Source organism: Hypoxylon trugodes (genome assembly GCF_022578975.1).
Source record: "Hypoxylon trugodes strain CBS 135444 unplaced genomic scaffold F4822scaffold_8, whole genome shotgun sequence".
NCBI lineage: Eukaryota > Fungi > Ascomycota > Sordariomycetes > Xylariales > Hypoxylaceae > Hypoxylon > Hypoxylon trugodes.
Genome location: NW_026250023.1, coordinates 1,505,279 through 1,520,791, shown reverse-complemented (window position 1 = coordinate 1,520,791; position 15,513 = coordinate 1,505,279). Strand labels below are relative to the sequence as shown.

The following is a 15,513-nucleotide window of genomic DNA, read 5'->3' as shown; positions in this document are numbered from 1 at the left end:
ATACTGCGGTGAGTAACTCTGCTCTCACTAAGGAATTTTGCCTAGGGCAAAGTATCCACAAACCTAGGTAGTATGCCGACCTGATTAATAAAGGCTCGGAAGCTAAGAATCTTCTGTACGGATAATGTAACGGTGGGTAGCTACCCCTGCTGACCTTGATAGGATGCACCACTGCGTGATGCATGGGAGTCCCGTCGATCTCCTTTGCGTGTTTGGGGGGTAGGAAGTCGGAATATCACGACGAAGACAGCGAGACCGTATCACCTCATTGGCTCCTACAACCCTTATAGGTCCATTGGTTACGATCAACCTTGCACGCACCCTGCAGTTCGGCCCCGTCAGGTTGGGCGGCAGATGCTATGCGTGCTAGGTGGGTATAGTTGGGTAGTGTTGAGGGGCCACTACAACGGGTATTCCTCCGTGTGCTTCCCGTTCGATTGTGAGAACGCAACCAACATCCGTCCTTTTACCCCTGTAAAAAAAGTTGAAGGACGTTCTGCAAAACATAAGCCGAAAGCGCGAGCCGAGGTCATAGCCGAAGGCGGAAGTGAGCAAATAACTATTATTCAAAAATTTTTCTATATTCATTTCTAACGCAAACGCTTGTCTGCTGATATCAACAGTTGATTGATAAGATAAAACTGCTGGCCGCATTTATTTATAGGTTTCTAAATATTAGAAATAGAGAAGCTTTAACATTCCGTTCCTCGTCGACTCTTCTGGCCTCGAAACGAAAGAAGAAAGCTAAGAGATCGATGGAGATGTTGCGGAGCCTAATAGTCGGGGCATTATCTTAAATGGGTACACGCTAATGCTTCAATGGGAAGGTCCGGCAGTAGCACATTAGCAATCGCTAAAGACTTTTCATCGATTTACTACCTAACGTTGACCATCCATCGCACTATACATACCATTCAAAGCTTACTATTATATTCATTTTAATTAAAAACTTGTAACACTTCGCTCGCGAAGTAAACCCAAGATGTGATATTACGGTAACAGTCATTGTAGAAACATTGGTTCTGAGATATTAGTGAACAGCGTCTTTCGGTCTCGGCTTATAAACATACTAGGCTAAGATACTTCTGATATATGATTGCTGGATAGAAATTTATAAGCCAGCAATGTCACACCAACTGCATCGATCTAAACGACGAGACACGGATATTGTTGCCATTATACTAATATATGACTATTCCCCTAGTAGGTGAGATCAATATCAAGCAACTCTACGTCATCACCTTGTGATAGGATTCTTCTCGACATGGAACATTCGATTAGATCGTAAAATTACCAGGGATTTTTTGCACTATTCTTCCTATGTGGCTGCACGATTTTTTAGTGAAAGTAGGTCAACGCTTTCAAACGGATATGACAGCGACATTCCCCGCGGAACGGATCCAAGAACGCACGGATTAGGTAAAAATATACAATGGAGGTCGGATTAAGCCAACAGAGGTACTTATGTCAATTATACTCAGTTATCTTGTCGGAGATCTATGTATATACTAACCATTCAGTTGAGTCAGATATTATTTCGAAGTCGGAGAATCCATCGGATGCGCTAGGATTTCAACCAATCTCCGGCTTATGCTTACAACTTCTAAAAGCCGATCTCATAAGCCATTCTCACATCCTTCACGCGGAGTTAAGTCGTATAAACAGCGCTCATTATATGATCGATACGAGCTAAATGATGATGAAACAGTAATATCAAGAATATCCCGTTGCTAGTGAAGAAAAACGAGAGGGAGGAGGGAAGAGAAGGAATGATTGTATATCTAAAATATCCGAGTACCATACGGATATTTCCATCGGTCTTCGCAGATTCTCCGGCTCCGGAATCCGTATATTCGTATCTTACCCCTCTCCATTCGCATATCGGACAGCGTGCCGAACCGAACCGTGATAGAAGTTGGGAACGTCATCGTTCTCGCTCTTCGCCTCTGCAAGGAGGAATCTGCACCTCAGCCTCGACGTTGCATACACTGCGTACATCATATGTATGTATTTCCCGACCGGGAATCGTAACCCGGCATATGTTAGATAACAACTACCAGCATTCGGTAAGGACCCACGGCAGGCTTACGTTTATACTGATTGCGTTTATCGGACCGAGGGCGGGACAGCTAGGGGTATTTTAATGCGGTGGTTGGGAGGAGACCAGAAAAAAAAAAGAGCCCTTTTCAAATCCATCGCCACATAAATCCCACAACGATACATTCATTGACTTCTTCAGTGTCTATATGTAAGACCGCTAAATATTACATGAGAGGTCAGTTCGTTAATAGAGATGCATTTGGTGTAGATCCCCCATCATCTGACTAACTGCGAAGCGGTGAAGTCTGATAATATTACCAATGACTCAACGAAGTTCATCAAACCCACACTTGTCTAGGAATTTTCTATTTATTAATTAGGTGTCGTCCGTGTCTGTGATTATGAACGCTGTTATACTCGTTTAATTGAGAGTGAAATGGGTTGATGGTGGAATTGATTCTAGTAAGTGGGTTTCGCAAATATGGATTGTCATACACGAACTCCCAATAATGCATCAGAGGCAAGAAGAGAATCCCAAAATCCCACCATTTCCTTCCAAGATATTATAATTGAATCACCAATTTATCTTGATTCATGTGAGTCGCAAACAATGTTGCCGGCGTGATCGTTTTGTAAGTCTTCTAGATAAATTCTGCATAATTGATGGAGGGGTTACACTGTTGGAGAAATAGGAGAAATGGAGAAAAGGTGGAGAAACTCAGAGCGGTCTCCCCCAAAACGTCCTTGTAGGACGAGAATGATTGGTTGTCAGATCGCGGGGCACTTGGAGCTTTGACCCGCTATACCGTAATAGGAAATAAGTAAACAGCCCAATATTTCTCAGGGACCATCTCCACCGAGGGAACCAAATACGTGGAATCATTGTTTACTCACAGCGGCCTAGACGCGACCTTTAAGAATCTTCGACGTGCCGGTAAAATACCCTATTGGACTTTTATCTCACATCTCACTGCATCTAGGAGAGAAGCCTGCAGGCTGACTTTGTATATCTTGTAATATTTTGTTATCTTGAGGATTGATTGTTGTCATATTTACAAGATGGGAGAAGAGCAAGATCTCCCTATCGCCCTTCGGCGTACTCGACGATCTAGCGTCGGAACAGCTGTGCATTCGGATCCATCGCGGTTGCAGACAGCCAATACCGCGTCAACACCTGCAAAGACCCCAAGCAAACCAAGGTCGAGGAAAAGAGTCCGGTTTTCAGACCCAAGGCCGGCAATCGAACACCATGATGTATCAGCAACAACGGGATTAACACCGATGGTCGGGCGAACCTCTCTCAGTGGACCTTCACCCAAAAGGCGGCGGCACTCCACCCCACTTCGTCGAAGGTCATGTCAGGATGCAGATGACCAGCCATCCAACAATGGCAATGGCACAAACAACGAAGTACGTTTCCTCTCACTACGCCAAGTCCTCGATGACCGCGTAAAGCGACGCATTCGAAGGAACGGACTCAGCGAGGAGATGAACACCATCCAACAGGAGAAAAGGCGGGGTGCACAGGAGCGCCAAGCAGAATTGCAGCGTTTACGCGACGAGCTCGCGGAGAAGGACCTGGAGATTGATAGGTTACAAAACACGACAGTTATACAAGATACGGACCGGATCCTAGAACTGGAAAGTGAAGTCAGAACACTTAGGGATGAGCTACGAAGCCGATCCAGGCGAGACGATGTCGTCGACGAGACGCACGCCTACGACTGGACGCTGGCTGCGCGTGATCCGTTTTCCGATAGTTACATGGATGATGACGAGGGCTTCGGGGAGAGCACAATGGCGGAGCTGGTGTGCAGCACACCTTCAAAGAGGCGCGCGTCCGCTTCTTTCCCGACGCCGCCTTGTACGAGCCCGACGATACCTGCTACTCCATGCTCTACACGAGGAGGGTTTCCCGAGACGCCTCAATCCCACGCTGGAGTACAAGCAATGCTACCAGATCCTGAGAAGGAGGCACTCGAAGCTGAACTCGGGTCGCTACGCCTTGAGCTGACGAAATTGACCGACGTGCTAGAGAGCCATGAAGCCCTCAAGACGCGTATCGCGGACAAACTTAACGCGACTAGCCCCCCCCCGGATCCCGAGCATTCAAGTGATGTAGAAGCACACTTGGACACTGTCCTACAAGCTCTCTCCGACCGAACAGCGGCCCTCATGGACCTTAACTCCTCCCTCAGTGCCTTAGGTTTCCCCGGCAACGACGCCGGCGAAATCGTATCATCTCTCGTCGGCGCATTCCGGTCGGCGCGTTTGGAGCTCGAGTATCTAACACCTGGTGAGATCGCGCTTCCTCTATCATCGCATGGCGCCCAGGTCCTAGACATGGTTCTCAACCGTCTACGCGACCTAGCGCGTCGCGCCAAGGAAGACGAGGATGCCATCGACGAGTACCATGCCCTAGAGCTCTCCCTCCGGCAACAACTTGGCGCTCGTGTTGACGCTATGGATAGTCTGCGAAAGCAGCTCGGTGAGCGTGATGCGCGTATCACTGACCTTGAAGTCGGGACTGAGCGTCTTAAGGGTGCTGCCGAAGGGTACAGGCGCGACGTCGCTGAACTGGAATCACTGGTCCAGCGTATGGAGGAAGAAGGTAAAACAGCTGAAGCACAACTTACCGATAGCAAGATCGCAGCCGCTGAGCTCGAGGCTAAGTTAGAAGCTGTCCGGGAGCAGGCCGAGGCATTCCAATTGCAATTAACAGAACAGCGCAAGAGGAAAGAGCGTGAAGTTCGCGCGTTGAATAAATATCATGGGACGATGCTTGCGGTGCGCGACGCTAAAGTGACAGAGTTGCGAAGGGGGCACGACGACTTGCAGCGTGAATTACACGAGGCGCACGCGGCGACGGTGAAGCTAAGAGTAGAGAATCTAAGCTTAGGCCGATGCGCGAATGAGGAAAGGAGAAGGGCTAAGGAGGCTGTTGATGCGATGAAGGCGGAACTTGAACATGTGCTTAGGATGGGCACCGAGTTCTTGGCTACGCCGAAGAAGGATACTGGCCGTAAGACAGCGGAGAAGAGGCACCTTGAGGAAGATGAGGAGGAAACAGGAAATGAGACCACGACCCCTGACGGCAGTCCCTTGAGATCGGGCGCGTACTTCTCAGGGGAGCATGCGAGGGCGAGCAAGGGGAAGAAGCGACGAAAGTATGATAGCGGATTGGGGTTCATGGATGAAGACGAGGATGACTGCGTCGATATGGTGTAATCGTTATGCCACGTCTGGCGTCCTTCGTTAACCCACTGTATTTCTTTTGTATATCACTGTCTACTAGTAAATGATCTGGGGGGCAATCTTTTCGTACCACGATAATGGGTGTAGAAGGTTAGAAGGGTATGGGAATTAATACGCGAATAATTGAATGATATGTGTTCATAATGGCAAGACTGAGTCGAGTTACGTCTCGTTTTCTATGTTGACATCTGCAGCTTCCAAGTAGGAACGAGCACTTCTCAACCTTTGCGCATTTGATAGTGCATTCGAAACCACGAAGGCACTCCCCCTATGTGGCCGATACGACTTATGATTCTTACGCCACGACCTCGGAGAAAATACTGATGATTCATTCCCCTGTAGGTTGATGGAACACTTCTACATGCCAGTTCAGGAGGAAAAGATCGAATCGCACTCCTTTGCTTTTCCAAACCAACTGTCCCATCGAGGATACGCCTTCTAACGCGAATCAGTCCAGGCATTCCGAGTACCAGACCTCGAATAGCTACGGAGGGCGTCCCCACCTACGATACCATAGATTTAACTAACATCGAGCGATGAGAACTCGCTCTAAGTAGAGCGACTTCATCGGGATTCCTCAGCTAATTGGTACTCTTCCGCTCGCATTTGGCAAATATCCCTATGTTGTTTCGTTGACAAGTAAACTCTTTGGTTGGTTGCGGCAGGTATAAAGTCGCCATGATTTAGGATTCGCATAATTTAACGTGACATTTTTCATGATACTATTCGCATCTGATTCGTCAAGTCGGCCTTAGCACTATTTGAGCACATTCTTTACAAACTCCACCAAACTAGATAGAATATGCAAGTTAGCACCGGCATTATTTGATTAAAAAAGAGAAAAAAAAAAAAAAACCTTGAATTTCTTCCCCTATAGGCTAATATCGGATCTTAATCTCGTACGGCTCCTCACCAAGATATCAAAGAACCCATCATCATATCAAGCCTCACTCAACGAGACTATTCGCATTTCTCAAACTGCATAAAATTCTTCACTGATCATCAAATAGCGCTCGAAACTAATTAATTTATCCTATTTGCATATATTAACCCCTGCATTTCTCACCGTATTCACCTTGTTGGCGAAGGCAGCTAGCTAACCACGGTATGACGTCACATACCAAAACCTCCGCTCAGATCCCCAGGTATAAGGGCCGTTTCACCAGCTAAGGCATCTACAAAGTAGAACACTGATCCGACTAAAACAACCTCGCATACGAAAACTTCGTGTTACGTAAAGACTTACCTTTGGTACCTAGCTGTCAAAGCCCAAAAAAAATAAAAGACATAGCTAGCTATGCTGTCACGATTGACGTACATTCCGTCATATCTCTTAATGCAAGTGCATCCATGATATGACACTAACACCGAAACGAGACCTATATCCGCCGATCCCCAACGGCTCCCAAACACCGGCGGTCTTCGGGCCAATGAATACCGGAGGGGGTGCCTCGGGCCTAAACGCCGATTCGCGACCTATCTTGTCGCATCCCGAAACGGCAACGCGAGCGCCGATCTTCAGTGCTACACTAGCCACCGATATGTCGTCAGAGCGTGTAGTGATCCGCAGACTTCATTACCCGATTCTCGCCGTCGATGAGGCTTGACCCCTCCCGTGGAACGCTCTCCGATCATCCTCATGCGTCAAACCTCAGACTAAGACTTCGCTGTGGCGAACTGTGGCACCCAAGGTCACGAGCAAAAGTGGTTCACACCACGGTGAAAATCGTCTCTCCCTCAAAGGCAATGCTCAACGGCTCGAGCTCACTGCCGACAGGAACGCCAACGGGCGGTACTTCGAGTACATGTGGCGAGTGCGGAGGACTGCCGGAAGAGGAAAGTTTGCTAGCAGATAGCCGCTTATCATTGGCTATCCCCTCCAGACCATTCCGACTCAGAAGTCTCGCGTCCCATGTGGCTCGTACGGTGGCAAGTTTGCTTGCGATAAACCGCCGAAATCCTCTATTCTTAGCCAGCCCCTCTTTTGAACTTTGCTTTCTTTGCGTGGATATGATGTGGCTAGTTAACCGTTCGGCTATCGTTGCACTCGAATCGCCCAAAGAGGGAGCTACCCCAGGGCGTGGTATAATAATCTGTGGCTCACCATCGTATTCCGGGGTCGCGTATGGTTGTGGCGATACCCCGACCTTAGCGAACCTCTAAAATATTTTGCCCGTAGTCGCCGTGAACCATGTCACTACCCCCTGATGAACTTTTTTTCTCTAGAAACTATGATTGGTCCCAGAAAGTCCTCGCGGTAGTTCAAGAGCGACTGTTAGGCTTCTGCAGGGACCGTAGCGAGCCCTAAGTGGCGATCGTCAAACGCAGCACGAAATTGTGCCGAATGAACGACCTATCCGTCCCGGCATCACTTCGCTTCCGTAACTCGACACTCCCTAGCCCAGCTGAAATGAGCACTTCCCTGAGTTCCCATTGGGTCCATAGCTAGATGAGACATGCGCATGTCGTAGATTACGACTCCACGTGGCATGAAGGGAGGCCTCCTCACACTGTCTAGATCGGGCTGTTCCTGGGGATTCAGTGTTAGACATCTCATGTTGCCCCGGAAAGTCGCATGTGCGTGTGACCACGACGAGGGCTCGAAATCCGACTGGAAGAAGACCGAGGCTCGCTTGCGTTGACATCGTCAGAGTGTTCGTTATCAAGTTGCATCGCCACCAACCTCTAACAGAAGATAGAATGCAAAAACCCTTTATTAGCTTAGCACCTTCCATCGGTCGGCTCCGGAGCGCTTAATCGGGGATTCGTGGCAAGTCCGGAGGTGTCGTCGGGAGTCAAGCCTCCCGCAGGTCTGGACAGATTGTGGCGAGTGAATACCCCTGACTGCTTTCCCAAATTGCCCATTGTCATTGTAAGTACCAGTACTTCAGGCACTGAACAGGCCACTATTTCAGCGACCGGGGCTAGGCCCGCAGCGCGTCACAGCTGCATGATGCACGAGGGACCCCCAAGAAACCCCAAATGATAAACTGTAACAAAGGCGTTTTTAGGTACCACTCCAGCGCTACCATGGATGCCTTTAGCTGCAGCTTCAGGGGGGGTTTTGTAGGTACCTATTGTCATACGCGCCAGCGCACAATTGCTAATAATTAGAGCCCTGCTATAGCGCGATGCGATACGTCGAGGACACTGAAGATGGCGCTATAATCCGCACTACTTAGACCCCCAGGAGCGGTGATTTTGCCAAAACAGTCGCCAATGCAATTGATGAATGGTTTATTACCTTATAATAAGCGATAAATGATATTAGAAGTTCGGCACTAAAATGATAATCGGTGCATCGCATTTGGAGGCGCGATTGTAGTTCTAATTTTGACGTGTTTGGCGAGTAATCACGACCAGTAAAATGAACACTTAGGGGTAATGGGTAGTGCTAGGCTCGCTAAAATCCAGCCCCTAAAGCCAGTGCACTGAAAAAACACAGAAGTCCCGAATCCAGCGCCACTGGCGTGATTCGATCCTGTAGGTCTTACCGGCAATTCGAGTACCTAGATAGGTGAGATTTAAAATTGGCCGCACTCGGAACCGAGAGACAAGCGCAAGAAACGTTAGTGCTGTTAGATAGCACAGGCATTGATGCTTGTATAGCGGCAGTAAGAGAGACATATCCCTCCCATGTTAGTTCGAGGACGGTAATGGTAGGTTCCTCGGAAAAGATGTACCTAATTGAAAGAGTTAAGGACATGCCGAAGTTGATACCATTAGGGAAACTATCCCGAGTTGGATCAATAATTACCTATCTACTCTTCTGCATCATGTCTTTGATGAGCCGAAGCCGAATAGGGAGAAGTCTAAAGTCTAGACTCGTCAAGATAAGACAAGGTATATTCAGTTGTGAGTCCGCGAAAGGCGCGTGGGGATGAACAATCTCTCATCAATCCCTGGCGAAGATGTACCACATACCCGAGGGGTTAGGTATCACCTGTTCCAGTAACTTCAGGGTCATGTACCACGGCATCTGGGGGGGGAAGAACTCCGTTCGGCTTGAACGACAGTAACACAAGATAGCCGCATATCGAGTCGTACAGCGAGCGAGACTGGTCCAGTACCAAACTCGCCAGCTCTAAGGAACGCGCAAAACACTCGCCACAACGAGTGGGGGAGTGTTCTTTCTCTCATCAGCACTGCCCCCGTTCAACCTAGATGTCGATCCTCATATGTGGCTGTCGAGGGCTGGAATTTATCCCAACGTCAGGTCATTTTTTGTCCATCACGGCCCAGCGTCCGAGCCAAAGTCATGTCAGGCAAGCAGTAAGTCAGTCAGTCTTCGGCTAGGCGCAAGGGCGAGAAGAGCCCGTGATTTGTACCCGAGAAATCCCCTTGTTGATTTTGTGTGTGATAATGAGGCGGTAAGAAAAATAAACGGGCAGGAATTGAATTGCAAGATGACCATTTGATTAGAAAGCCGAACAACACATCTTAGGTAGTCGGGATTATTGGTCGGTCAGTTCGAAAGTCTGACGAGAAATGACGCTTTGTCGTGTATCGTCATTTTGCTCTCTCGTTTCTTCGTCCCGCCCGCACATATGCGCGCGCATTTTCTTCCCCTCCTTCAATTATTCCTCGTCAATTGTTTTGTTTTGTTTTGTTTTGTTTTCTTTCCTCCGAAATTATCAACCCCACATACAACATTGGCGATGACGAACTGACGAGTGACGGAATGAAGAAAGAGGGGAGAGAAAGAAAACCTCATATCATAGTATGAAGAACGCATTAAAAAAGAAGATTACGCAAATGATGTTAGGTGTTAGACTACTACGGCGCGTGCGGGGGAGACTGCTTCAAGTTTAAATGAATTATACTGAATGTAGAGTTGTATTCCGAATTGTTTCGTTTCTCTTACCCTTACCTCTTTCCTTTCTTGTTGTTTCGTTTTGTTTTGTTTTGTTTCTTACTGTAAATTGTGTGAATACCCTAATAACCCCCCTAGTCGAATGTTTTAATGGGAGGGGTAGATGGACGAGATGGTAAGATGGAAAGAGATGAAAGGATCCAAATCACCTGCAGAAAGAACCCGGTGTCTTGGTGCCGGAGTTCCGCGAAGCCTGTGAGGGGCGGACTAAAAGCTCCAGCTGGCCTAAAAGCGTAATAAGATTGGTACCTGAAGCCTCTGACGAACCCCAAATTTTACCTCTTCAACCACTAAAAAGCTCTTTCTCTAGGGTACCTACTATCAGACCACAGCGATTTGGGGTACCACCCGAGCTACCTAGAACAACAAAACAACAGGGGTTTTTAAACCTGGTTAGGGAGCTAAATTCATGCGTCAAAACGTCTTGTGTAAATAAACCACATTCATTAGGTGCGGTACCATTCGCGCTTCATCTTAGGTACCGGCACTTAAGGCATAACAATACCACCATTACCGAATATTGCATTCGACTTCTTTTCTACCTATTAGACTTATTAGACACATCAAAGGTGAAATAGCCGGTGTTTTAGATTTTCGTCGATAATAACTCGCTAATTATGCCGTCTATTTTACCGCGCAAATTTTGGGAATTCGGTATATCATTAATGTTTTAAGTAGGTACTTGGGTATGTATTGTATCACACGGGAAGAGAAAGAATAGAGCTTATAATAGCATGACATGGTTCGTCGTTACGTCTTAATAAGCCTCTCTCCAAATGCCCAAAAAGGTTCTAGGCCTCAGCCCTCCCAAATGCAATGCGACCATGGGTAAGGGGCGGACCCGTCAATTAAAGTTTCAGTAGTGCCTTGGTACTGCTAAAAATCGTTTAAATGAAAAGACTGTTTTAAGGGGCGCTCGCGGCAAGGTGAGAAAATCCTATGTACACATAGTATTATTATGATCGTTATTATTACTCCATGTATTGATCATTCCTACGTATCATTATGTATGTGCGGAATGTACACCTAGCTAAGTTAATTCCACGAAATTAAGCATAGTCCCGATCGAGATCGCCGTCGCAGGCAGATTGGCGATAAGTCCCAGGAAATTAAATGCGTCGTCATCCAACTAAACCCAATTAGGTATATGCCGACCCTAGCGTCTAGAAGGGCTCGGATATCCACATATAGAATAAGAACAATTCACTTACCTATACCGTGATAGCAATGGTGATGGTGATAATAATAGAGAACTCAATATGAAGAAAGCATGATTTTGTATTGTACTTCCTCGTATTTCTTGTACATACATACAATACAATCAATACATGTAAGTTATACTAGCTAGCAAAGGCATTGGTTAAGAGAACCATAGCCATATTCCTAGGTACTCAATCCAATGATACCACATCCACATTAGAACATCCGCGCGTTGTATCCGTCGCAACCTCACAAAACCCTCGTCTCAAAATTATTATAGCCGGGGAAATAGTATTGTGTCGAAGAAGAAATTCCACGTTGTAAACCGTCGAGGTAAACTTCGTATGCGATACATGTATAGTTCCGGACCGTCCAAGCTGACCTGTCGTCCTTCCAATATATCCGGGACAAAAAAAGGGAAGCCTAGCACTTAATAGCACCAGGTTACATATGATTCAGCTGGGTATATTCCATGACCAAAGAAATGTGCTTGAGGGAGCTTCATAACAGAGCTCGACCCCATATAGATAATACAAGCCATATCTTCTCTAATGTAGGTTATGTAGCATCATCAGTCTAAAAGATCCCGAGCATCGGTCCATCACAATAGAAGGAACGGAAAGAAACAAAGCTGCTCCTGGAGGGAATGGTATCTTTTAATGTCCCTCCCTTTGAACGCCAAATATGATAATAAAAATCCGCCGGTAATTCGTTGGGTATAAGTATTCATGTTCGTTAACAAATGTGGCGGCAAACCCAATTCCAAAAGATCGTCTCCCTACCCTAGAGAAAAATCTTCGAATATAAAAATGTAATATAGAAAAGAAGATCCACATCAAAATCATCATCGTCCATGGAAATTAGAATTTAATTCGTAGCTCGTAGCCCGTGGTTGTGCGGAAAACACTATGGGCTGATTCTCTGTCAGTCTCGGAAGCGTCGACAGTCATCATTTCCCATTCCCGTTTGGGTTGAGGTATGCTTCGGTCAACCTCAACAACTTCGAGGGCCATGTCTTTGCCTTCTGGGAGCGCTCGGATCACGTCGTCGTCTACCTGAATTTCCATTCCGTTGTCGAGAACACGTATAACTCGTACGACGGCGGAGGGATCGATAGCCCACTTAGCCGAAGCTCGAGTAACGAATTCCGCTATTGTTCTCTCGGTAAGGTAGACTGCTCGGTGTAGTTCGCGTCTTTCTGGCTCGGAAGGATGTCTTCGAACAACGTAGAAGCAAGCGATGGGCTTAATGGGTCTCTCGGTAGGTGGCTTGTACGTGTGGTCGACGCCTAGCGCTTCTATCCAACCACTCAAGTTCCCATCGTCATCTGTTTTGGGGACCTTTATTGGCATATCAGAGGGCCTTCGGGACCCTGAAGGTTCCCCACTACCACCCCGGAAGTCATTCCATTGTGAGGGATTGGCTGATTGCGAATGTAAGGACATGGAACTCGGTGAAGGGGATACGAGTGAAGATCCGGCGACCGAACTTCGAGCACTCCTAATTTGCCATGCAGCTGTATCTTTTGGCTCGACCTTGGTGAGATCGGTGGGCTCCCCGGGGAGGCTGACTGGGTGTAGGTCCGGATCGTCTAAATCGTCGCCGCGTAGGTATAAGATGCTCACTGGTCGAGTACTTGTAAACATATCCTGTAGTGTTTGAAGTTTAAAGTGTAAGTCGTCTTCGAGTGAGGGCCGCCCACCACCACCCGCAGAACTTGCTGACGACATTGACCAGGTTCGTTTGTGTTTGGAGGCTTTTCCTGGGCGTGAATGGTCTTGCCCCTTAGTATGAGAGCCGCCACCTCGTTTGCGCTTCCCAAAGTCTTTCGCTCCGCTTTCTGCTTGCGAGATTTGTTGTTTAAGTTTGTCAATTGTCTTCTTGACGTGAGCAACATCGTTAGAGAGTTTTCGTTCCGCTCCGTGGTCTCTAAACAGCTTGACTTTACAGTAGCAAATCTCAAACGCTGGGTCTGACAATGGGGACGAATCGGTCGATGACAAGGCAGTCGTCTTAGCACATAACCTTACCGGTATTCCCTTAACGCCCTTGGAGTGACTGAAGTCTGTTGAGAGGAAGTTAAAGCGAACAGCAACACTGCATTCTGCTGCCCCGTTCGTTCCGGGGGTCCAAACGACCGAAAATCCATCAAATGAGGCGGTCTCTAGCTCGATACGTGTTCGCTTGTCATCTCCCTCGGCGGGCTGCCCAGCCTCGACGTACTCGACCGCTTGTAACTTGCCGCCTCGTTGATGCGCTTCGTTGGTTCCACGACCCTCCTTCCACAAACTCCAACAGACACCGGGTTTTTGTCGTTGTTGGTCGTCTTCGAAAGATATGCGCACGAATGTCCTATACTTTGTGCCTGGTACGATGGGCATTGTAGCTGCGGTATCAACTACTGACAATGAGTAAGCTTGTCCCTTGTTAAGATAAGTCACCGGAATCTCGTCTGCATGCTTGATCATCGCCGTCGGCGCATTTAACGTCGATTGGAAGCGGAATTTGTTAGCTGAAGCTGGTAGCATATGGGCCATAGCCCCTCCGAAATGTCTGTGCTGGAAACCCATCATGTTAGGCGGTGATTGAGAGTGGAACGTCGCATCCATGGAGCCTATGTGTTCCTCGTGGCTATCCGAGTCCAGAGGCGACCCGTCGTGGTCCATCGTCTCGTAGCCGGTGTCCTGGTGCACGAATGACGAAGGTGCGAAAGTCGGCTGAGGAGGAGTTGGTTGAATGAATGGATTGAAGGGCTGTGGGAATTGATGCGGCGGTGGTATGCCTTGATGGAATTGGGTCAGATCCATCATGGCAGGACCAGCTTGGATAGCGCCCTCGGTAGTTGGCAGCGATAGGGGAGTGCCGAGTCCCATGCCTAAACCCATTGATGGCGTGTGCAAGTCGCCTGCTTGCGGGTGGTAAAGCGTGTTCGTCCCACCGGGTGTAGGAGTGTAATAACCCGGCGGTTGGTTTGCGAAAGTGCTGAAGGAGAAGGAGTTGGGATCCAGTAACGAAGGAGTGAACCTCCACTCCGCGCCTGAAGCCCGCGGCGTGGGATCCTGATCTCGAAATACATCATGGCTTACACTTGGGTGTCTAAAATGAGGGTTTTAGGTTAGCTCTATAGTTTTATTTCGTTGCGCCGATCCCTATTAGTAGAATCGCTGGGTATTAGCGTTGTAGTGGTGTTCGAACTGGGGATCGCGGAATACCCCGCGCTCGAACTCGAAGCTCTGAAATGCGCTTGCACGGCCTCACCACCGGGAACTTATGACGCCATCGTAGACGACAAAATAAGAAATGCTAGGCAGCAAAGCGAGTTTAAAAAGAACGAAACCGCAACATACTGTTCTGGTCCCGGTGGAACAAGGACCGAATTGTCAGCAGTCACAGTAGTTTGCGCTGGCGCTCCCGATGCCGAAGACGAGGCTACCGCCGTGATCTCGGGAAATTGCTGTCGGAAGTTGGCAAGCAATTCATCGCCAGGCTTCTGTGAACTTGTCCTATATTATGCGCGTGCACAGTTAGCATAGTGGAGCGAGGACAAAGGCTTGTCGCATATAGATAAAAATATAAGGCACCAAGGGGGGGAACCATATGATTTCCACGTTGCCTGCTAGACACATGCAAGGGCTGGTCATAGTAAGGGACCCGGCATCGAGCACAAGACTTACCTCTGGCGAAACATCTGGAAAAGACTCAAACAGATGCTGTCGCAAGACAGCGATTCCGATGGATTTGCAAAATGGGTCTCAAATAGAATCCTTTTACGGAATTTGATTATTGGGTGAGTGGGAGCATGCGAACTTTGAAAGATCTACCCGAAACGACCCGGTGGGAGAGGCGGCGCAAGGTAATAGGAATAAGGGCTGCAGGTGTGTAAGTCGCCTTTTTTTACTGGGAAGAGGCGCCGGCGTGTGAGTGAGTGGATGCCTCTTTTTTTCGTGGGCTTTTCGTGGGCTGTTGATGTTAAACGACGGGAATACCGTGGGAGGTCTGCGGCGCGACAGGGCGCAACGTCTAGAACGATCGTGAGGGGGGGGGGGGGGGGGGGGGGTTGGAATATTTTGGGGTGGCTTGTTTCAGAATAATTAATTCGAAGAAGCGGTTAAAAAGAGCGTGCAAGTAGGGGGCGGAAAAGGTGT

At 48.0% G+C, this 15,513-nt stretch overlaps 2 protein-coding genes across 2 annotated transcripts; one reads left to right on the top strand and one right to left on the bottom strand.

Annotated features, from left to right (window-relative positions):
- The first annotated feature begins 2,924 nt into the window (after nt 1-2,924).
- On the top strand, nt 2,925-5,445 carry F4822DRAFT_413583 (uncharacterized protein). The gene has a single exon (XM_051459057.1). It carries the CDS (start codon nt 3,100-3,102, stop codon nt 5,266-5,268), a length of 2,169 nt encoding a protein of 722 aa, XP_051311368.1. The 5' UTR covers nt 2,925-3,099; the 3' UTR covers nt 5,269-5,445.
- A 6,783-nt stretch (nt 5,446-12,228) lies between these two features.
- F4822DRAFT_438254 (CP2 transcription factor-domain-containing protein) lies at nt 12,229-15,056 on the bottom strand (the record flags this gene model as incomplete). Its single annotated transcript, XM_051462496.1, has 3 exons — nt 12,229-14,455; nt 14,716-14,871; nt 15,043-15,056. 3 exons carry the CDS (start codon nt 15,054-15,056, stop codon nt 12,229-12,231), a joined length of 2,397 nt encoding a protein of 798 aa, XP_051311367.1.
- Nucleotides 15,057-15,513: the final 457 nt, after the last annotated feature.

Coding starts and splice junctions, on each gene's coding strand:
- F4822DRAFT_413583 (XM_051459057.1), top strand. CDS start 3,100: ATGGGAGAAGAGCAAGATCTCCCTATCGCCCTTCGGCGTACTCGACGA.